The 22,059-nt window shown below is 49.5% G+C and overlaps 6 protein-coding genes across 6 annotated transcripts; 4 read left to right on the top strand and 2 right to left on the bottom strand.

Moving 5' to 3' along the window:
* Positions 1-2,442: 2,442 nt before the first annotated feature.
* PpBr36_09542 (uncharacterized protein) lies at positions 2,443-3,150 on the top strand (the record flags this gene model as incomplete). Its single annotated transcript, XM_029896663.1, has 1 exon — positions 2,443-3,150. The coding sequence occupies one exon, from the start codon at positions 2,443-2,445 to the stop codon at positions 3,148-3,150; it is 708 nt and encodes a 235-aa protein (XP_029744708.1).
* Positions 3,151-7,468: 4,318 nt separating this feature from the next.
* On the top strand, positions 7,469-7,909 carry PpBr36_09543 (uncharacterized protein; the record flags this gene model as incomplete). Its single annotated transcript, XM_029896664.1, has 2 exons — positions 7,469-7,632; positions 7,768-7,909. 2 exons carry the CDS (start codon positions 7,469-7,471, stop codon positions 7,907-7,909), a joined length of 306 nt encoding a protein of 101 aa, XP_029744709.1.
* Positions 7,910-9,433: 1,524 nt separating this feature from the next.
* On the top strand, positions 9,434-9,975 carry PpBr36_09544 (uncharacterized protein; the record flags this gene model as incomplete). Its single annotated transcript, XM_029896665.1, has 2 exons — positions 9,434-9,502; positions 9,607-9,975. 2 exons carry the CDS (start codon positions 9,434-9,436, stop codon positions 9,973-9,975), a joined length of 438 nt encoding a protein of 145 aa, XP_029744710.1.
* Positions 9,976-15,186: 5,211 nt separating this feature from the next.
* On the bottom strand, positions 15,187-17,138 carry PpBr36_09545 (uncharacterized protein; the record flags this gene model as incomplete). Its single annotated transcript, XM_029896666.1, has 3 exons — positions 15,187-16,617; positions 16,672-16,808; positions 16,874-17,138. The coding sequence occupies 3 exons, from the start codon at positions 17,136-17,138 to the stop codon at positions 15,187-15,189; spliced, it is 1,833 nt and encodes a 610-aa protein (XP_029744711.1).
* A 1,148-nt stretch (positions 17,139-18,286) lies between these two features.
* Positions 18,287-19,501, top strand: PpBr36_09546 (uncharacterized protein; the record flags this gene model as incomplete). Its single annotated transcript, XM_029896667.1, has 2 exons — positions 18,287-18,910; positions 18,989-19,501. 2 exons carry the CDS (start codon positions 18,287-18,289, stop codon positions 19,499-19,501), a joined length of 1,137 nt encoding a protein of 378 aa, XP_029744712.1.
* Positions 19,502-20,520: 1,019 nt separating this feature from the next.
* PpBr36_09547 (uncharacterized protein) lies at positions 20,521-20,787 on the bottom strand (the record flags this gene model as incomplete). The annotated part of the gene is made up of 1 exon (XM_029896668.1): positions 20,521-20,787. One exon carries the CDS (start codon positions 20,785-20,787, stop codon positions 20,521-20,523), a length of 267 nt encoding a protein of 88 aa, XP_029744713.1.
* Positions 20,788-22,059: the final 1,272 nt, after the last annotated feature.

Genomic DNA, 22,059 nt, shown 5'->3' on the forward strand with positions numbered 1-22,059 from the left:
TTTGGAGAGGTTGTGAAGTGGAAAAGGGGGAGGGTGAGGAAAAGATGGAGGGACGTCCGGTAACTGCAGACGCTTGATGGCCAACCAGCAATTACGAATCGACTCTGGAATAGATCCAACAGAGCGAGAGTAATTCTTGACAAATTGAAGTCTTCATTTTGTCCTCCATCGCATACTCCAATCAACATATCAACATCAAAAGCACCCTTTTTTTGTTTGGCAAAATGAAAATTGGGTCTCGAGGACTGCCAAAGACTAAAAATGTAGGCCGGAGAAACACAACGGATTCGGCCGCGAGTTCTCAAGCTAACAACGTAAGATGACTTACTGGGCTTACAGATTGACAATCATGTTTCCCTCCCACGTTTCCGTCTTATACTGCAACTTTGCAACCATTATTGCATTAAGCCGTCGCGCATCGCGAATCGTCTTCAAACCCGCCCTCGTATGACATTGGGCCATGACAGCCTTGGTCTTGCACCAGGTGCGTGATATGACGTAGCTTGAGCATTTGTTAACTGTAGATTTTGTACATCGTGGGCTACGTCCTCTCCCCCAATGTGGATCCGTTGCAGGCATTTTCTGTCTGGCGTGATGGGTTGTCATCATCCTCTCCGGGTTGGCTAGCCTTCATCCCAACTCAACTAGACTGACTGCTTCGGCAGCTACTGAGTATTGCAGACTCTCTGGCCGCGATCGGAGTGTTTGAATAGCGTCAACGGATATCTGAGAGCACTTGTGTCATCAAAAACATGCTTGTAAACAAAAGTGCTGACATCCTGAAATCTGACAGGTTCTGATACCGGTCAACCCTGGCACGTCACGACTTTGCGATATCTACGGGCAAAGAGTCTCGGGCTCGCCCGCGTCAGGAGCCGGGCTCTTTACTCTACAAAAAAAAGAAAAAAAAAAAAGGAAAAAAAAAAAAAACATATCCGCATGAATCGGTATCCCGGAGATGCTGTTGAAGTGTTGATCGTCCCAAGTCCTGCAACCACTTGACGATACAGCAAGCCGGAGAATAGCTAAACACTAGACAGTGTCGCTTCGTAACTAGTGCTAGCGAGAGAGAGAGAGAGAGAGAGAGAGTCTACGTAGTAAAATCTAACTAACTTTGCCGGGACTAGTTTTAAAGCGGCTAGCATTCGCAACTCGTAGGGATTCGTAACGTTACAAGTTCCCATTGAGGCGGCGAGTACTACTCTGAATGTTTAAACAATACTACTGCTGCGGTACCAGCAGGTCGAGTCAGGCCTCTGACCACATTCCAGGAGAAAAAAAAACAAAAGTGTGGAGATTAAACTTTCTGGATCGCTGCAGGGACACCCCGCGAGATTGTCAGCAGAGATGACTCTAATGCGGCGAAATCGGGCTGTATTACGTGTCTGGTCGTGCTAATGTTCGACTATGCGCGGCACAGCGGCAGTTGCTTTAGGTTGGTCTATTAGCTAGCAGCAACTCGAGGCTTGATACGTTCCAAAGACTGGCTTCCCTGGCCATGGTCCGAACCAGATCACTGGAGAAACTTTAAACTCTACGAAAGTCTAGCTACTCCAAGCTGTCTATACGTCCGTCGTACGCAAAAGGGTCCATTGCTCTTCAAATGAACCCTTAATATCCGCAGGCTTTTTTGAGCTTTTTCTACCTGCTTCTGCTGGCCCTGGACCTCGCTTGTTTTCTATCGTCAGAAATTGATACAGACAGTCGAGTGAGGAAGTTCTTGTGCAGTCTTGTCCAGAATTGCAAGTCCAAGCGCATTTTGGGGTTCTGCGATTAAAGTGACATGCCCTCGTGTTTTGGGAACAGTGGACCGTGGTTGGCGACAGGTCTTTTTCCCAATGCAGGCAGTCGCTACAAGATGGGAGGTCCTATAGTAGCACCCGAGGTCAGTGCGGGAGTCAATAAACTAATCGGGCATGCCACATCCCGGTTCGATACTACACTACGCAACCTGCCAACCTGGCTTTTTCCCACCCAAAAACTCCCACTCTCGTTTGATAATGAATAATATTTCCAGGCCCTTCTGGTTTCGAAACATTTGTCGAATCTGCGGGCCCGGAATCGCCCTCTTGCACCACAGCAAAAGCCGACAAAAAGCTGGTTAGGTGGGGCAGATCTGGGAGTCTGATCGCAACTCCACCGGCAATCTTGGGGCCTCCACAAGAATCATTTAAGACAGCATCGGAAGAATGCTGGTGGAGATTTTGAGAATTCTCCGTTGTCCTTCCATCGTCGCTCACTCTGTTTTTTTTTTTTTTTTTCTTGTTCGGTTTTCTCTCTGAAAAAAAACTCGCTCCTTTCTTAGCTTGCTTTTCTTGATTGCCTTTGCTTAATAATCGGTGCGCCTCTACATTTCTTTTTCCTAGTCCGCCGCTTGATACAGCAGAGCTGTCATCGCTGCGAAAAACCAGGCGCTCTACCCAGGTTCCGACTTGGTCCACAATGGACAGCTTCTCCAGCTCCCACGACAGAAATGTCGAGCTTCACAAGACGAAACCCGAGGACGGCAAAGAGCATTACCCGGAACTTTCTACTGGTACCAGAATGATGTCGCCATCATCATCATCATCATCATCCTCCGTCTCCACCTTCGGCAAGCGCATGACGCTTTCCCGACTTCTGCTGTGCGGCACCGTCATATACTGCATCGATTTCGGCATGTTCCTCTTCAGCGGCCTCACGGGCTCGACGGCCATCACGACGACCACCAAGTTCGTCGCCGTCGTCACGGCCGTCGCGCTCGTGATAGCGATTCCCATGTCAGACTCCTCCGAGGGCGGAGACGACGAGGAGCGCGTCTTTACCGGCTACCCAGACCTGTTCTCCGACCTGACCGGCAGGCCCGTCGAGAGGCCCGCGGTCCGGATCGAGGAGTGCAGAGAAGACCCCCACAAGCCGCGCTTCATCTCCATCCCCGGCGACAAGCGCGCCGAAGTGCTTCCAGTCGTCGCCTTCAAACCCGCCGACGTGTCGGGCGACGACCACGACTCGGCCGCCTCGGCCTCGGACTGCGGCTCGCCCGCATTTGGCGACTCGTCCGTGTCGGACTGCTCGTCCCCCACCATCTCGCCCTGGTCGGACTGCTTTCCGGAATCTCGAGAGGGGGACTTCACGCAAGAAAGGCTACTGTCTGTCAGCCGGCGGTCATGAACTTTCCGGGGCGTCTGTGTCGCCCCGGCTTTCTCTCCTTGTTACGATCTTTGGGGGGGGGCGGGGGAGGGGCGGACTGTTGGGGGGCTTTGGATTTCTTTTTGTTTACTTTAGAAGGGCGGTTTTTCATTTCTCACATACCCTTCATGGCAGCGTTTTTTGACCATGCTGGAACTTTTGATATACATATACATACTCTTTTTCTCTCTTTCTACCCGCAGTGTACATCTCGGGAGGTCAAGACCCCACGCCCGTCGTCGTCTTGAATTGACATAACTTCACTTCTCCAAGTTGCTGAGCAATCATTTTAAGTGCTATTCTTAGATTATATTTGTCCTTGTCATCGAACTGTACCTACTTTCCTGTGACTACAGATGTACATATTAGAATCTGTTCAACTGCGTTTACATCTCGTCAATCTTTGGAGCGCCCTCTGTCAAAGTACAGGCTGTAGCAGCGCCCCCACTGTGGCTAGCCTGGCGGGACGGATTTGCCGCCAATAAGAGAGCAACAAGCGCCGACAGAGCTAGGATACGTAAGAACTACATAGCAAAATGCAGTACCACCATGAGACTTTTACAAGTGCTTGCAATCCGTCTATTTCAGATTTTACTATCCGAATTTCTCCTGTTTTTTTTTTTTTTTGGTTCCCAGCGGCTTGGTCGATATGGATTACCATTACCGGCACACCAGTCGCGACAAAAGGTAATTTCAGCGACATGACTTGCTGTCCTCCGTGGCAAATTCACAGGGCATGCACGAGGGCTACAGCAAGTGACTGCAACTGCCGAGCAGTGATTCCTGAATCGAAAGAGTCATCAAACCAATTCACAGGTTTCAACATGACAATTCATGCAGACACGTGCCTGTGCATATGCTTTAGCACGTAATATGTCGTCAGTTTTATAGCTAGTATTGCTTCCATATTTCAGCTTGGAAGAAGAACGTTTTTCTTTCACAATCTCTAGTCGCGGCTGAAACGTCGGCATTACACACTTTCATCTCCATGCACCTTTTTTATTTTTGATTCCCTCAACCTGTAGACAGATGCATCCAGGACAATGTCGCTATAGTCCGCTAGAACACTGAAGTGCAAAAACGTGGTTAAATGAATGCTATGACAAGCCGTCGGAGCCATAGCAACAACCCCCGAGCCTGTAGTTTTTCGCTGATTGTTGAAGAAACAACAAGCTGGGAGGGACCTCGCGATGCCACCAATTGATGGTATGCCTGGCGTGACGAATAACTTGACCTTTGAACCCCCACAAGATAAGAAGTTGTCCTCGTCCCATATACACAAAAAAGAGCTTGCAAAAGTGGATCCATGGCGTCGAGGACAACTGTTAGCGGCATCACACCAGAGCTGCAGGTATTCCCGATCGAACCTCACGCGGGCAGTTGGAGCACGCCTTGTTATAGGTAGATGGGAGTAGGGTTCTGCTGGGATTACCATTTCTATGGCATCTACTGTAGGCGTTTGTAAGTCAAGGGTGCTAGTGTACCAAGTGTGCCGCATCCGTATTCCATATTCACTATTCGAGACGTGATCCTTCTAGGCAGACCTGATCTTGTATTTACAGCTTGGAGGGTTACAAGCAAAATAGTTTTACAATAACATCGCTGTTTGTAAGGACTTGCGGGCACCTCCTCGGTGAGAAAGCGGCTTGAAGATATAAAAGGCTGACTGCAGGTTTTCCATCGTGTGCAATGGCTCCTGCACAAGGCAAAGGAATTGTACCCTGGGTGTGGCAACAGGTGTTTATTGAAGGCTGATCTTGACGAATACTGCCCTTTGAATATTTGACTTTCCCAACTCGATGGAAAAAAGAAAAACACCCCGCCCCACACACACACACACACAAAAAAAAAAAGAAAGTCTCCGGGAATTATGGACATCTGTGTCTGCAAGTGAATGCAAGGTTATGAAAAAGTGCTTTATCTGCATTCTTGAAAGCATCAGGATAATCTTCTGGTATGAGAGGCGAGTGCATCGGCGCATCCACTCTTTCCCCGGTCGGAGTGTATCCGTTGAAAGTATGCCAGCCTCCTTCCCATTCCAATATCGATTCATAGTTCGAAAGACGCTCCTGGGCGGCCCGGGCAGATGATTTGCCCTTTCGACTTTTGCCCTTTGTGCGTCCAGGCATGGGATCCGGCGTAGGCAGGGCCATTGCGCCGACAATTAGGAGAGGGAAAGCAACGCTGATGAAGTGCATGTTTGGAGATTTAAACCGACCGAGACAAAAAAAAAAAAAAAACAATAACTGAGAGGAAAAAGGACGTGCAGACTGCAAAGCAAAGAGGCGCGTCGAAATCAATAGCTAGTGGACAATTTGAAAGCTAGTCCAAGGGAAGAAAAGAGTGAAAGAGTGAAGAGAATGATAATTGTGGGGAAACGGATCGGGGCCGAAGTATTCTCGACGGATGCGAGGGATTTATAATAATCAATTGTTCTTGGGAACCAACTTGTGGGCCCCACTTGACACCTCTCTTCAGAACCACAATATGAGCGACCGCATTCTCAATGTGGCTGTTTGAATATCCGACTTTTCCTTCTTCCTGTAGCCGTATGCGGGAATGACTTTCTGGTAATTTTAACAGGGCCCTCAGCGCCCCATATTAGTCAACAGATGGTAGTAGAAAGCGTTACGTGCTGTGTGTACGCAAAATCGGATATCAGAAACTGAGTCAAAATGAGTCTTATGCATCAAAGCCTTAGGCCCACCAAGCCTTAGAGACTTTGTATTATTGGCCATCTTGCTCTAACTAGCTTTAAAAAACCAGGACTGGGGGCGCTTCTAACCTAGCGGTAAATGATTTGCCAGTGTTTTGTAGACATCCCTCCCACATGATAATCAGGGGTAAGACAACCAAATAATGCGAAATTGCTATATTTGATTTTTTTTTTCTTTGGTTATTTAACTTGTTGCATATAAAGAAAAGGAAATGCAGTTCATTCAAACGAAAGAATGGGGGCCACGTAAATCCAGGGGTACCTGATAAATTAAACAACATTCGGATCGCACGTACATTTTATAAGTTTCAATCTAGTTTAATGCCCAAGTGCAATAGCCATTGTCATTGTAACAGCCGGGAAGACGTTTAAGTCTGATTCTACTTTTATTTCAACTTTCAAAGTTGGCCTAGTACTACCTTGTCGAAAAAAAAAGAGATAGGAGAAAACACGTCTCTTTATCCAGTGGAAAAATGGGCTATGTATTCAACAAGTACGCTGAACACAAACCCTTTTTTGTTTGACATTTAGTTAACCCATTCAAAGATTTGGGCGAATCCATGTGCTCGCCAAATCGTATTAGCTGTTGTTATTCTTGAAAGGTCTCATAGTTATAGGAATAATCTTTTCCTGTTGGATACTTTATTTCTTTCTTCAAAAAGCTGTAAAGTCCATATATTATGGCGCTAAGGGCAAAAATCAACACCTCTGTATAGTTATGGACGGCGCGTGGGGCTGGGAGGTTTGTTTGTTTCGGTAATATTCCCTCTTAGGCTGCAAAGTACCTGTGGGTTGCGATTTAAAAATGTTTCCAAAAACAAGGATTGCTGCCCAATTACGCAAAGCTAAACATCAAGCATGGGAGCTACTACGGTAAACCTTTTGCCAGATACCATCGTAGTTCCGATGTGGGCCTAGATCTAGTCAAAGTCCTTGCACAGAGACATTCTACAGTATAACAGGAGTGACTATATATAGAGCATCTTTAGTCTACGCTTATCCCTCTACTTTAGAAGCCAGTCAGACCGGGAAATTGCAAGAAAGCAGAAGAAAAGAAGTTTAGATAAAATTTTGTTGTCTATTGGTTATAGTCCATTTTGTCTTGCACCAAGACTGTGGAATTCCCCCAGACACACAGCTAACTACCGGGTCTGAGTCATGCACATTTATTATTTATGCCGTTGAAGTGGAGCGATCGAGGCGCTCCAAGGTAAGCAAAGCAAACAGTTTTGAAGCTCTTCCCGATGGTTCTATACACGAGATAATCAACAACTCAACACATCCGGATGATGAAGAAACCACTGTTCTTACGCAGTCCCAGTTCTACCCCCGCCAAGCCACTCAGCTGAGAGAAAACGGCGTAGCAAATCGCTAACAGCATATGCGGGCGTGCCACTCAGATTTCAAAAAAAAAGGTAGGGGAGCTGGATGATGGGCAAAAGACTGCGGCGACGGAGATCGATGCTCTTATTCTTGGCACTCTTACTCTTGGTCCTCTGGAGAGCCGACCCGGCTACCGGCTGAGAACCTGACGCTTCGCCTGAGCCATCACTGGCGCTGGCGGGCGACGGGGTCCTGAGTTTGATGTCGCCTGCCTTTGCCGCAGGCAGGTTGCTCAGCGTCGATGCCTTGGATGACACGGCCGGCTTCTTGGTCTTGAGCAGCGAGTCGCTGCTTGCAGACGAGTCAGACTCGGCGCCGCCGCCCCCTGGGCCTTGGGCCACGGCCCCCTCTCATCGTGTACGACTGTGGCTTTTTTGAGCTGGATGGGCTTTTTGCTTGTTTCCCCGCTCCCTTCGGCTTCGCCGACTTTGGCGACTCGGGGTTTGAAGAGGAGGAGGAGGAAGAGAATTCGGTCGATCTAACAAGGTTTTCCTTGCAAGCACCTATCAGCAGGTCGAGCGCTTGGTTTGCGCGATTGTGGACTTTGGCTTGATCCCGAGGCCACTTCGCGTCTTGGAGCTCGTTCGCGTAAGCAATTCGGAGTTCTTGAAGCTTGGTGTCGAGGGCTGTCGCCCACGCTGATATGTCCTTTTGCACTCCTTTTTTCTGCTTTTTTCTTTGGTAGCCGCTAATTGCGGCTATGTAACCTTTGAGTGCATTTGTCTTGAGGGTTACGGCCTCCTTGCCGCTGGCAGCCTGACGTGCAAAAGCGAGCAGAAACCGTTAGTAATGTAAGCAGCTCAAGAGAACAAACAGAAATTCATCGCAAGTCTTTCCTGAGTGGTTTTAGTCCCCAAATAGATGTCCCAGGCCTTGTATGCAACACTCAAAGCTGTACCAGTTTGAAAAAAGCAGTTATGGCGATCTTTTGGTTGGAGTTAAGCCCCCCACCCTGCTGGGAAGGCTGTTGTGGATCCATGGGCACCGGCATGGGTTCGGGTTTGGGCTGCGGACGAGGCATCGGCGCTCCCACAACGGAACCCAACAGCGTACCCCAGACTACGCACCCCCTCACACGCATGATGTATGTTTGATTCGTTGACTGGGGATTAAACTTGGACATCGACGGAATGATAATGCCGCTAAGGTCCAAACAGTAAATATACAGAAATACGTCAAAAGGGAAGATGGAGATGATGAGCTGTGGTAGGTTTAGGTGATATGATAGAACGAAATCTCTCCCACTACTGACATTTTTATTTGTGTTACTGAACAAGAAGCCAACTACAATCTGACCAACGTTTACTGTTTCTCGATCGAGCTGTGAGAAACCCAACAGAAGCCCATCCTTAGTGCCGTAAGTCTTGGTGGGAAACATGTCGTCAAAGATGGCACAAGAGAGCGTAGGCAGACAGCCTTGACCCTGTGACAAGCCATATCAGGGCCGATCGAGCCTAAGATTAGTACATGCTTAGTAAAATATATAGAAAGCTGTTTGTATCCTTTGACAGGTCCCAGGACCATGTTTATGGCTGTTTTTGTTTCTCGAGAGGACAAATAAAGAACAAACCAAAAAGGATGCCTGGAGTCTAAACCACAAGCAGCGGTATGCTAGTCTAGCGTAGTATTTTTGCATTTTTTATACACTTGTTACTGACTCGCCCCTCGAATCCGAGTCATTTTTGACCCCAGTGTGCTGGGTCATCGCCGAGCCCCGCCTCCTTGACACCATTGTGATTAATTGGCGGCTGCCAAAGATAGGATTGTATGTCGCCTAATCCGAACTCCGGACGATAGATCTCAAGTAGGCAAATCGACAAGGAACTTTGACCTTGATTCGACAGCCAGCAGCACATCAGGTGCCAAGGTCGTATTATGACTGACGGGCTGTTGGGTGGTGCCCGAATGAGTTTATATCAGCATTTGATCTTGCATATACCCTGGGCGAAAGGGGCTGGAGAAGGTCCCAGCTGACGAACATCTAGCCAGGCTTTTGCGAAAGGGCATTTAATACACCTTCAAAATATTTCCTGCGTATAAAAGTACTTGCGACCTTTCTATTTGCCTGTCGCTCATTGCTAGTTAAAATCACTTGGGGAACTGGGGGTTTTTTTTTTCTTTTTTTTTTTTTTTTTTTTTTTTAGTTTACCTTAGTGTTGAAACAAAATGTACGTTTGGGAGACGCTGAGCGACTGCTTCTGGTCCATAATATGGCCTCATCGACGAAATGGCACGGTAAGTCATCGGATTCCCCGACCCGACTCATCATACCCATGATCCCTGCCCCCCCTTTTTTTTGGAAGAAGAAGAAGAAGATGGTCTAAACCCACCCAACGCAGATGCAGTCACTAGAGCTGCAAATCCGAGTTCAGCAATCCATGTACGAGACTCAAAAGCGCCTAATGGAAGAAAACGGGGCCCCAACGAGGGAACAGATACATTTCGCGACCGCATGGGCAGATGCCACGCTGAAGTACGGCAAAGGCTTGATTACGGATCACTTCACCTGGAGGACAATTAGGGACGCGCGCGCCGAGTACGTCAAGGACTTGGAGGACCTCAATGAGAGCATGCGCGCACATCTTGTCGACGTGGGTGTCTTGGACCAGACTGTGTGGGAACCGGATGCAATCACGCTGGGCGACGGCTGGGAGGAGCATGAGAACTCAACGGTGTCAAAGCAGGAGAAGAAATGGGTATCTGGGTAGTGCACGAACTGAAGTACTTGCCGACATTTTAGTTTGGCACTTGTTAATGTATAAGCTTCCTCCTCGACTTGGAAATTTCCTGCTCAAGTTTTGAGGGCCTTTCAGTAGTCCCGCACATGATTCCCATGCAGTATGGCTCAGCACAGGTTTCCCTTACCCATCAGCGTCAGCTAAGACCGAGACGATGTTTCGGTTTTTATGTCATTTCTGAGCCAATGGCTCGATTCGCTCGACCCTGACCTCAACCGGCCGATCTGAAAGGCCTTTGAAGCCACTGTTGAATCATGTATTCGGGTCGGTGGGTCGCTTGAGACTTTTGCGGATGATGATACCTTTGAGGTCCTGGATGGGCCTGCTCTGCTGGGCACATTTAAAGACACACACTCTACATATTCTCAAGCACTGGGAGACCATATTCGACCCACCTTTCAATTTAGGGCAAGGTGTGCCCTATGGCCTCTACCCCTGCTTGAAAATTGAGACTGATATTACACGTTCGGGAACTAGACACTGTAGCCGTATACGCGAAACAAAAAGTATTTTGTTATTGAAAAAGCGCATTCTATTTTGCATAATCTCAAAGACTGAGCAGAGCAGAAGGAATGATGGGGACTCCTTCTACAAAATTATTAATAGCTAGGTAATATTTAACCGTGTTTTGAAATGAGTGGCTACAAGTCTTTCCGCTAAGAATCCCAGCATTAAACCGTCATTGCTTTATCAGGACAATATCTAGACGGTTAGCGAAAAGTCCACTTTCTGCCCGACCCGTGCATAGCTTCCGGTCCTATTGATGGCCCGCGGCTATGTGGTGTATTTTTCTCTCCCGAAGCTATACAATACGGGCAATAAGGTTAGAGTCAAGATCACAGTCTCAATATGCCTCATGTGGATTTCTACCACGGGGATTCGAAAAAAAAGGAATAGACACTAACCTCCGAGGTCTTAATAGTGTAACCCAGTGGTATGTTATCCCACCATCTTACGCATTGCAGAAGAAAAATGTACCGCGTTTCACCGCTAATCTGGATCGGGATGATTCCATTGAAATGAGCATAAATTCTTATATGAGGCTCTTCTCCCTTGTGCCCAATGTCAACGGCACAGTCGTATTCCTTTTTGTGGGCTGTGGATGCAGCCGAGCCCGCATTGACAGCGGAACTGGCCGCTGTGATAAGAGCCATGACATGTCTGGAATGCATGATATTCTCGGGCTCCTATGTATTTAATCAAAGTTGAATGGAGAAAACAGTAACTGGAACTTGATGCGAAGAGATTTTTTTTAGAAATGAAGATGGTTCCAACGGCCGAAATAGCAAGCGTCCAAGCGTATCATGAGGCGTTTTCGAAGGGAAGCACGCCTTTAAATTTGAAAACTTACATCTACAATAACTCATATGATATGAAAAAAAAACTCTTCTTCTCTGCCAAACTTGGAGCGATATCTGGGCAAGTAAGCTCAGTTTATAAAAAGGAAGGGAAATACCCAAGGATTACCCCTTGCATTGTCGGATTCGAATGTGGGCAGAGACACGAACATCTGTGGATAAATCTGCCCTGTGAAGCTGTCCCCGTCAAGCTTCCCGAACAAGTTACCGAGTTTACCTAGTGGGAAAGATCGAAAACCAATATAACCGCAGATCGAAATCCCGAATTGGAATTTGAAGTTCACATTTCCGGTGTCGGTACAGATAAACCTAGGTGACCCTAAATTACCCTGGCAAACAGTCGCAAGGTGACGGTAGTGGAAGAGTTGAAAAGGCCGTATGCCATGGAAACCTGGGAAACTATTTTTTGTCCAAATCAATCCCATTCAAAGCCGAGCATGTTTGTTTTTCTTTTTTTGCTGCCAAGTAAGACTCTTGTCCTTCTTTCTTGTAAAAAAAAAACAAAACGGCCAGGGTTTTCGGACTGGGCGGTATTATAAATAGCAATTCCATGTTCAATACGAACCGACACCGCAAAGGTTAATTGAAGGGATGATAAATTGTCAAAGGTAAACAAATGCATTCTTAGACCTCCAGAATTTTACCACTGGACTGTGCCCGGCGAGAGACAGGTTGGAACCTTGGGTTTGCAACTTTGATTCCTAGTGCAAGCTTTTTACAACCTACAATCCAGGATGATACATTTCTCCTTGGCGAAACCTTTCATCCAAGTCAAGTTTGGGTGCCGAACTTGCCTTTCTCCCCCTTTTCTATCCATTCGGAAGATATAGTCATGGGGGCAATGCAAATCAGGATACTTTGGAAACGGACAAGGAATAACGACACGGGAAGCTGCACTACAGCACCTGTCCAAAAATAACGCAGCGATCCCAAAATCACACCAAAACTCGCGGGTTTCAACAACGGATAATTTAATAAATTTAGAATTTTGCCAAATAAGAAACTTCTCAAACCATAGTTGAGAACTTTATCCTTTTGAATATCAATTCAAGCAGATTTTGTTGTCAATTGAAATTGTGAATATAAATATAAACGAACAAAGACTGAAAAATTACCGTTACAACGGGTTACAGGGGATATATAATAAATGCAGTTTTTTTTTTAAAGTTTTACCATTTTTATTTCCAAACTTCACTAATCATATAATTCGAAAGCAATTGAATTAAAGTTATAGCATATATTTATTTTATTAAACTTCTATCTGAGTTTCAGAATACGAATTAGCAACTCCTGTATTGGAAAAGTTATGGCTTTGTGAAAATAATGATTTTTGGTGTAATTTTGGGATCGTTGCGCTATTTTTGGCCAAGTGCTGTAAGGGCATAGTTCAAAGCACTTCGGATTCTCTACGTTTTCCGCATTACCTGCTTCTAGCAACTCTCACTGAGCATAATTTCTCCGTGAACCGTCGTCCCTCTCATCCAGATCTCACTATTAACGGAGTTCTGGTGGCCAAGGCATTCCAAACTCACCCACGGGGCTCGCAGCGGCCCAAATTGGTGGGGCGGGTGACCCGTGGGGGGGTTTAATTATTCAAAGGTGGGGTGGCCCAGCCCGGTTCACAACTGAACGCGGGTTTTTTTTTTTTTTTTTGGCAAGCCGCAGGCCCCCGTGCAAAACCCGTAAAATTTTGGATTTCGCGTATCAGTATTAGTAGTTCTGCTGATTGAAACATAATATCAAATTGAATATTATGCCTAAAGTATAAAATATAAAATAAACTTACTAAACTTTTATTTTATATTCGTTTCTATAGAAAAACCCGCGTATTACCCAATTCGGGTTGAGCCCGCCTGCCCACGGGCCCCCATTAACCCGCCAAAAAAACCCGTGGGCCTTTACGGGCCCCCGCCAAAAGCCCATGGACTGGTGGGCCCGGCGGGGCTAAACCTGTTTTCGGGTTTTGACAGGCCTTACCGGTGGCCCAAACAGGCCATACTGGAAGACTCCGGAGCCTAATTTGGATATAATCCGGAACCATCCAGTCGAAACATCGAATACGGGGTGGTGGGAGATGGATTCCTTATCACATCGTCTGGCTGGGGTATGGTGCCAGGTAATATCTGCCACTCCGAGCACTACCTCCACGAGGGCTTGCTCATGTTATTTGATCTGACACTATCCCATTTTTTCTCTAAATCCATTCACCCTCGAGAAAGACATGGTGGCTCAAGACGTGTTGTTTCACCCATGGCATAACTGCAAAAACGGGTAAATCCGACTTGGCGCCTGCAGATGGCAATACTGAGCCGTCCGAGGAGCAACAAACAGTGTCAGCCCGACGTTCTTGCGCATGGTCAATGCATAGGGCGGCTACACAATCGGGCTGTATCTTTGCGCAGGTCGGCAATGCGCAGTACGCTGCACCTCTTGGGGTTGGCGCTGAATGGCCTTGCGTCCCAGGCCTAGAACAAAACGACCTACTCAGCCACCTGAACTGTGATGCAAGCTGCTTTGGCTAGGGCCATGTACAACGGCCGCGTGTCACAACCTAGAGTCCTCAAGCGGATGCTTTGATTTTTTGTGAACTTTGTTTCCCGAAACCGGGCCGTCGTACAAGGGAAAGCCTTGCAAGCCTGTGCCCAGCGCGAGACCCGGTTCTTCACTCAAAAATAAACTAGTATTCTCGAGAAGCAGCAGTTTTGGCGTAGCACAGTTAGACGGCGGTCAAGTGAGAATTAAAGGATTAAATATGAGGTATTACTCGACGGGAATCACGCTGCGGTTTTGATGCCGCTGGATCCGTCGGTCTAGCCCAGCCAAATTGGGGCGGTACTAGCATTAGGTTTCGCGACCTGGCATGTATGACAAGTTGACAACATGCGCTCCAACGGTTGACAAAGTTTCCCTTCTCCAACCCAAAATTTCCCCTCTCCAATTCAAAATTATTTTGGAATTCCTTCCGCAAAATCGTCGACAGTTTCCAGTCATTAACTCTCCTCACCTTTCAATCAAGATCAAGTTTGCCAACCGAATCCCGGTCAACCTTTTGGCCGCCTTCGCTATGGGAATCCCTACCACCCCCACCGAGACCGAGTCTGCCCTCCAAATTCGCCAGACGAGGCGCTGCCGTCTTTTAGCCGGTACCACCCATCTGAAGTCGCAACCGGCACCTGCAGCGGCAAGGGCCCATACACCGTCGCCGTCGACAGACAGATAAAAAGTCGGTGTGGCAATGACACGAGCGGCCGCGCTAGCCGGGATACACCTCTAAGCACCGAGGTTAGCTCCGGAGTCGAGTCAGGGCATGAATGGCCATTTCCGGGCTTTTATGCATGGCGACGAGAGGGATCGGCCAGGCCGGGACTCGGATCCATGACGCCGAGGTGTGCAAAGCCGTCTATATAAGGCGGGCTTTTTGCACCACCTCATTGAGCGGGGTCTGTCCTCGGAGCTCAGTGTAGACCATTTGAGATATCCGGTCCACGCTAGTATTAGCTACTGTTCCCATACACTTGTGAGTGCAATGAGAGGGGAGGCGGGAGATCCATCTCGGATCGAGGCGGTTAGATCTTTTTTCTGACCCAGTATTATTGCTGTTCTGGGGTGCCGCTGCTGGATGAAGTATTTTCATTCAGGTGCATATCCTTTTGGCCTTTGGCCACACAGTCAATGATATCGGAAATCAATGATCTTGTTGCTCTGCCTCCGATGGACCCTTGGGGACCAAGAGTACACCTCGAGAGTCCAGTTCGCAAAATGAACGAGTCCCTAGTAACGTAGCTCGAACGGCTACTCTTGGTATGCCGCATTTTTTTTTTCCTCATCGCCATATGTTGCTCACAGTCGCAGTGGTCTGAGAAATCGGTGGAGTGTAGAATCGATTCGGATCGCTCTCCCAAGTCATGGCGCCCGAGCTGGACACCTTGACAAACTTGTACTGAACCGTCCGTCCGGGCATCATCGGCAGTGTGATGTTCCATATCGGGTTGCCCGAGGTGTACCGTGAAGCAGACAGCGCGGGTGCGCTTGACACATTCCAGTTGCCCAGCTGCGCGTTGCTGCCGACGATCTTGATCGTGTCGCCGGGCACTGTCACCACTCGCTCCGTGAACGACACGGCCACTGTTGTGGGGCAGGCTGTATTGGCTGTATTGTTTGCGGCGTTGGTCGTGGTGTTGGTCCAGGTGAGCGGCGTCGTCACGTTGGTCGGCCTCGCAGCGCTCGTTGTCGGGGTGGTCGAGGCTAACAGTACGACCGGCTGGCCGTTGACCACGTCGATGCAGGCCCGACCGTTACCGTCCGAGTACACAGAGGCGCCGCCGCCGTAGACGTCCTCCCAGTGGCCGTTCGCCCTCGTCGTGTTGAAGCAGTACTGAGTGCTAGAGCAGTAGCCTGCGTTCGTGGTGAGGACAATCAGCTTTCCTCCTGCGCGGCTCCATGCATAAGCATTGTCCGTCACGAGCAGGTGCTTGTGGTCGTTGCCGTCCAGACCGCCGGCTGCCTTGCGTGCGGCGTTGAGCTTGCCGATGGATCGGTGCAGCGTCGTGTTGGTCTTGAAGCCACTGCGCCACAAATCCTCGCGGTTGGCAGGGTCGTCGCCACCCACGTACCCTTGCTCGGTCCCGTAGTACAGGATAGGGATGCCACGGGAGAGAAAGACAAAGGCCAGCGCGTTCTGCAGAAGCGTCTGGTCGTTGGTCTGGTTCAGCCAGCGAGGGTTGTCGTGGTTGTCCAGGAAGGTGCCCAGCGCTGCGGGATCGGGGAAAGACAACGTGATGTTGTCCATGATGTCGACTAGCTCCTGGGGCGAGTTGCCCTGCTGGTAGAACCTGTTCATGGGGTAATAGACGGCATAGTTGAGCAGCCCAGGCATCAGATCCGCATACCCGGCCAGGTATGATGGGTCCCCGCTGAAGACCTCGCCGATGGCGTAAGCGCCTATGGAAGAGACGAAGCCGGGCCAAAAGCTCTTCTCAACGTGCTTCACCGTGTCGATACGTACTCCATCGAAGCTGTACTCTTTGACAAGCCAGCTAACCCAGGTGTTCAGGAGTGTTCGTATCCCGGAGCTTTGCGTGTTAATGTCCGGGAGGTTGGCGACCCGGCAGTTCTCAACAATGGTTTGATTCGACGAGTCAATGGTGCAGTTCGAGTGGTATGAAGAGGCTTGGTTCAGCGGTACTGGGCGGTTGTCGGATATGTTCCCCGGTCCCATGTGATTTGCCACCACATCAACCATAACATATATGCCCTAAAGTAGTGGGTAAGCAAATTGTAAAAAAAAAAAACCAACAGACTAACTAACTAGTTCATATGCAACGGGGAAGCGCACTTTTGAGTGGGCCGCGCTGACGAGGCTTTTCAAGTCGGCGGCACTGCCATAGTTGGAGTTGATGGCGTACAAGTCCTGGGCCCAGTAGCCGTGGTATCCATCTGCTTTGTCTGTACATGTACAAGTCGTCAGTTACAGTCAAGTCAGGCAGGTGGAGAGAAAAGACGCGACATACTGCTGACGACAGGATTGATCCAGATGGCGTCAAAGCCCAAGCCTTTGATGTAGTCGAGTTTCGACTCGAGGCCCTTGAAGGTGCCGCCACAGTATTTGCTCAAGTTGCTGCACGAGACGCCGCCAGTATCGTTACTGCTGCGGGCGACACGATCCGTCAGGGCAAAGTATATGCTGCGAGACTTCCAGGCGGCTGTATCTGCAGCATGCACCAGAGTGGCGATCTGGAGGAGGAAGGTGACCAAGACTCTGAAGAAGAAAAACATTTTGATCGGCGGGCCGCTTCTTGACGAATCTTTAGAGCTATCGCTTTCGGTTACACTTTGTCAAAGAATAACCTATAAAGGCGATATATATAGCTGACCCTCCCTCCTTTGCCCCGATTGAAATGTGAATCTCAAAAGGCACAATGGTTTAACGAATCGCCATTCGTGGAAGCAAAACGACGAGGCGCGAGGACAATTCTTGGCGGCCAGCAACACTAGTTTAAAAGCATTCGCTGCTTGTTTCAGGAGGCGAAAAAAATAGACCTCCGCCCATTAAAAAAAGAAATTGGATTCGGAACTCAATTGGCTGTCTTGACTCGATGGTCTGTACCGGTATCACCCTTGGACGGTAAAGCACTCAACATGAGAAAGAGACCATCCCCAAAGGGGCACTCTTGTTTTTTTTTTTTCAACGGTCCAAAGAGGTCTTTGCAGTTTTTTTTTCTGCATGTCAAAAATCGATCATGGTGTCAAATCCAGAGCTTGAGCCATTTAAAATTCACTGCCAACGGCACGCACCTGGTTCGGGCCGAATGTGTCGCATGGAGACAGATGCCTCGTGCCACGCCACCCACGCAACCTAAAATTTGAGCCTTTTTTGGGCAAGTAATTCGCTGCGGGGTGCGGAGAAGACGACGGGGTTTATGCCAGAACAAGCAGCTTATACTCGGGCTTCGTAGTCGCGGTTTTCTTTCAGACTAACTTGTGCCGTTTCCGGAGTCATGTCCGCCTGGAGTAGCTCATAAAAAAATACAAAATAAAAATAAAAAGTCCGCCTCCCGCATGCCAACTGTCGGAGTTTCCTGTGCAGGCGCGGTGCGGAGGGAGGACAATTAATCTAAATTTCGGGCCTTTCCCAACATCAAGTGAACCCATGCTTGTGACCCCGACAGGTCTTGCAGATTTTTAACGTCGTGTGGGGTAATGAGTGTAATTCACGATGGCACGACGACCATGATGACGAAGAGGAGTGATTATATAGCGATACTGTCCCCCATGGGCCATGGCATACTGTGACGATAAATATGACCAGAGCCAGGCCACCCCGAGACTTTGATGCTCTTTGTTAATCACAGCAGAGAAGATTGGCCCCGCCCGTATTTGGGTTCTGTAACTATACTTTGACAACTGCTCTGGCCAACTGCATCATGAAGTGGTCTGTCGTTCAATCTCTTGCGCTGGCCTCGGGCGTCCAGGCCCATGGCTACCTCTCACTACCCATGAGCCGGACCGGGCTCAACGCTCAAGCTGGACCAGACACTTGTCCGGAGTGCACCATCCTCGAGCCGGTCACGGCTTGGCCCACCCTCGACTCGGCCCAGGTCGGCCGCACAGGACCGTGCGGCTACAACGCCCGCGTCAGCGTCGACTACAACCAGCCCGGGCCCCGCTGGGGGACGGCCCCGGTGGCGACCTACAAGGGCGGCGACGTGGTCGACGTGCAGTGGTGCGTCGACAACAACGGCGACCACGGCGGCATGTTCAGCTACCGCATCTGCCAAGACCAGGCCCTCGTCGACAAGTTCTTGACGCCAGGCTACCTGCCCACCGAGGCTGAGAAGCAGGCTGCCGAAGACTGCTTCAGGGCCGGCACCCTGCCCTGCACCGACGTCAGCGGGCAGTCGTGCGGTTTCAGCCCGGACTGCAGTCCAGGCCAGGCCTGTTGGAGGAACGACTGGTTCACGTGCAAGGGGTTCCAGGACACAAAGTGCAGGGGTGTTGACAACGCTCCGTTAAACTCTTGCTACACCAGCATCGCCGGCGGTTACACGGTAGGGCGCAACCCCCGCCCCCCACTCAGATTTGCCCCCAGCCCATCAAATGCTTACGCAGGAAAACTCCATAAATAGGTCTCTTCGCGGATCAAAATCCCAAACTACGTTTCGAACCACACCCTGCTGTCCTTCAAATGGAACTCGTTCCAGACGCCACAGATCTACCTGACCTGCGCCGACATCAAAATAACAGGCCCGGACTCCCCGGCCAACCCGCCACCCACCACGACCAGCACGACGGCGAGCGCGCCACCCACGGGCTGCGCCACGCCGGCCGCGAGCGTGAGCGTCACCTTCCGGTCCAAGACGACCACGGTGGTCGGGCAGACGGTCAAGATCGCCGGGTCCATAGCGCAGCTGGGCGGCTGGGACGCGTCCAAGGCGCCGGCCCTGTCCGCCTCTCAGTACACGGCTTCCGACCCCCTGTGGACCACCACCATCAGCCTGCCGGCCGGTGTGAGTTTCGAATACAAATTTATCAGGGTCGAGAGCAGCGGTGCGGTCACGTACGAGTCGGGTGCCAACAGGGCCTACACGGTGCCGCGGGGCTGCGCGGGAACGGCGACGGTGGATACGGCCTGGAAGTAGAGGGGGCGTTCATAACCACATGGTCAGGATTCCACCTCTTTTGACTGAGTAGTTAGGTAGAGCCTTATTCGTACTTTTTTCTCACGCGACAGATGCAACCGAGGGAAATTTGTTCTGTTGATTTTCTTATTTTTGTTTCTCTGCCATGGTGTCAAGCATGTGCAATCCACGAACTTGGCTACCACAATCAAGGCGACGCAATGTAACAATTCCTAGAAAAGAAAAAAAGCCGGGCCTGTTAGTTAGCCCCTTACCACTAACAAGTCAAAGTTGAGGTCAAAAGGCTATCAAAGGCAATGACTGCCCCCACGTTGAATCCACTATCGAGCCCTTGGCCGATTTTGCTTCCTCCTCTCCCGCTAGCCTGCCCGGATGAGACGATACATATGAATAGGTAGTACCTCGCAGTCTTGAGTGGCGCGAAAATAACATTTGTGCCCGCATTGATTCCATACATGCCTTGTAAGACAGCCAAGGTTAGTAATAAAATATTTCCAGGCGTATCATGAAGACATTTTTTGATTATTACAGAAAACGTGATGACAAAAATACTCCTTTCGCATGCTTATTAAGTACAAGATTATCAATGCACAAAAGTTCAATCGAATTTGGAGCCGTCCTAACTCACCGGACCGCGTTTAATCACCCGACAGGGGCAGGCAGGGACTGCGAAAATGGGCGAGCGATCAGGTAACAAACGGAGTATATATCGCCGTCTCGTCTAGTGTTCAGCGTACTTGCCAGCCGTCGACTAAAACGTAAATTGTGTTTCTGCTTGCTGTCTATTCAGTCAGATATATCCATGGAAGGGCGTATGCACCTCGTGCTATCACGTGCGCGGTGCTGGTCTGCATATGACAAGCCAAAAAAAAAAAAAAAAAACAACTATATTTTCTGAGTAAATAATGATCAAAGTATCCAACCATTAAATCCACTACCCCAGCAAAAGAATAGCAGCAAAACCCCATCCCGTGCCAAGACTTTTGTTTTTCTTGTTTTTCAAAGACCGCCAAGCATCTTCAGTTGTTGCAAAAGCCGTTCTGTCTCAGACTCCAGCCGCTCGGCAGGTTCTGAACAGAGCTGAGACCGCAGCTCGAGGTGGCCCTGATGCCCCAGCGACGACCCTGGTTATCGCTGATGGTGGTGACTGAGTTGATGCGGGCACAGCCGCTGCCGACGGAGGCCTGGTTGGAGTTGAGGATCTGCACGCTGCAGCCGGTGCCCTGGGCGAAGGCAGCGGGCACAAGGGCCAGGGCGATAACGGAGGCGGTGGCGAGGAACTGCATTTTCGATAAATTGGTTTGCTTGCGTCTCTAAGTGTCGCGGTTAGCACACAGCGGACCTTGAAGCATGCTGGATCGGCGGAACGTGTTGAGGCTTACTGGATAGATGGACGGCTGCTTTGAGCGAGAGTAGAGGAGCGAACAACTGAAGCTGATGACAAGTGAGTCGAATGGGATCTAGAGGCCTGCAGCTACTGACACTTTATATATTCATCCCCAAAGGATTTTTCCAAAGGAGTTTTTGAGGCCGACCTTCTATAGGGGCGTCTCGGCCCCATAGCCCCTCGATCAGTGGAACAATTTTCCACGCGGACTCCGACTCATTTGATGCGAGGGCCGCCTTTGCTAAACTACAAACAGCATAACAATATTACTGAAAAGGACGCTACACGAGCCAGTCGTTGGCCTATGCGCCGTTTGTGGCTCCCTTCTCATTAGAAAAGACATGACTAGCTGTGGATAAGCCACCAGGAATCGTATCAAAAAGAAAAGAGTGGTTATTCAAAAGGGTCCCGGCCTTGAGAGCTGGTCCCGCAAACGGGGTGGGGGGAGAACAACAAGTTCAACAGTCAATGCCAGCCGCAAATAAGAGCCAAGTAGTTGTGCAAGAGGGAAAGTCCCAGGACTGGCCCAGACAAAACCTTCGTTGGCAGAGCCCAAAGGTGCCGATAAGCGTCCCGTTTGCATGGAGCGAATCGGCACGTGGTGGGGATTGGGTTGGGGTTTTCCGGCCCGCCCATTCAAAAAGATTGTTGCCCCTTTATTCCAGCATCATATTAAAAACGTCGCACAAACCACTGGAGTCCATATTGGGCGGAGCGCGACGTTGCTAGGACGGCGATGTCGCCGATCGGTGACTTTGTTGCCTTAATTCTCTCAATGCCGCGCGGGAGATCTACTATGGTAGGGCCCGACCGCCACTCCCCCGGTGCGGATCGAAGCCCCGCCCCCGTCTGCCGCATGCACAAGGTCGCGGCGGTAGCGGTGACAGGGGTTGCGATGTATTTACGGGTGACGCAAGGAAAAGAATTGATTCATGGCAAGGGACAATGGGTTAGTTATACAATAGCATTCTGCATTCGTAAAGTCCAAAGGAAGACAGAAGCTCCTGTGTCATTGAGCGGCGTAAAAGCAATGCTAGCTGTGGATTATACCTGTGAATCCATCACGGGGGCCGACAGTGAGATTGACATACTGTAGATGGGGCTCTGCAAAGTAAACTTTGCATGCATCTCCTCAGGACAAATAGTCACAAGGCAGTCAAGGGGGTAAAAG

Source organism: Pyricularia pennisetigena (genome assembly GCF_004337985.1).
Source record: "Pyricularia pennisetigena strain Br36 chromosome 7 map unlocalized Pyricularia_pennisetigena_Br36_Scf_8, whole genome shotgun sequence".
Classification (NCBI taxonomy): domain Eukaryota; kingdom Fungi; phylum Ascomycota; class Sordariomycetes; order Magnaporthales; family Pyriculariaceae; genus Pyricularia; species Pyricularia pennisetigena.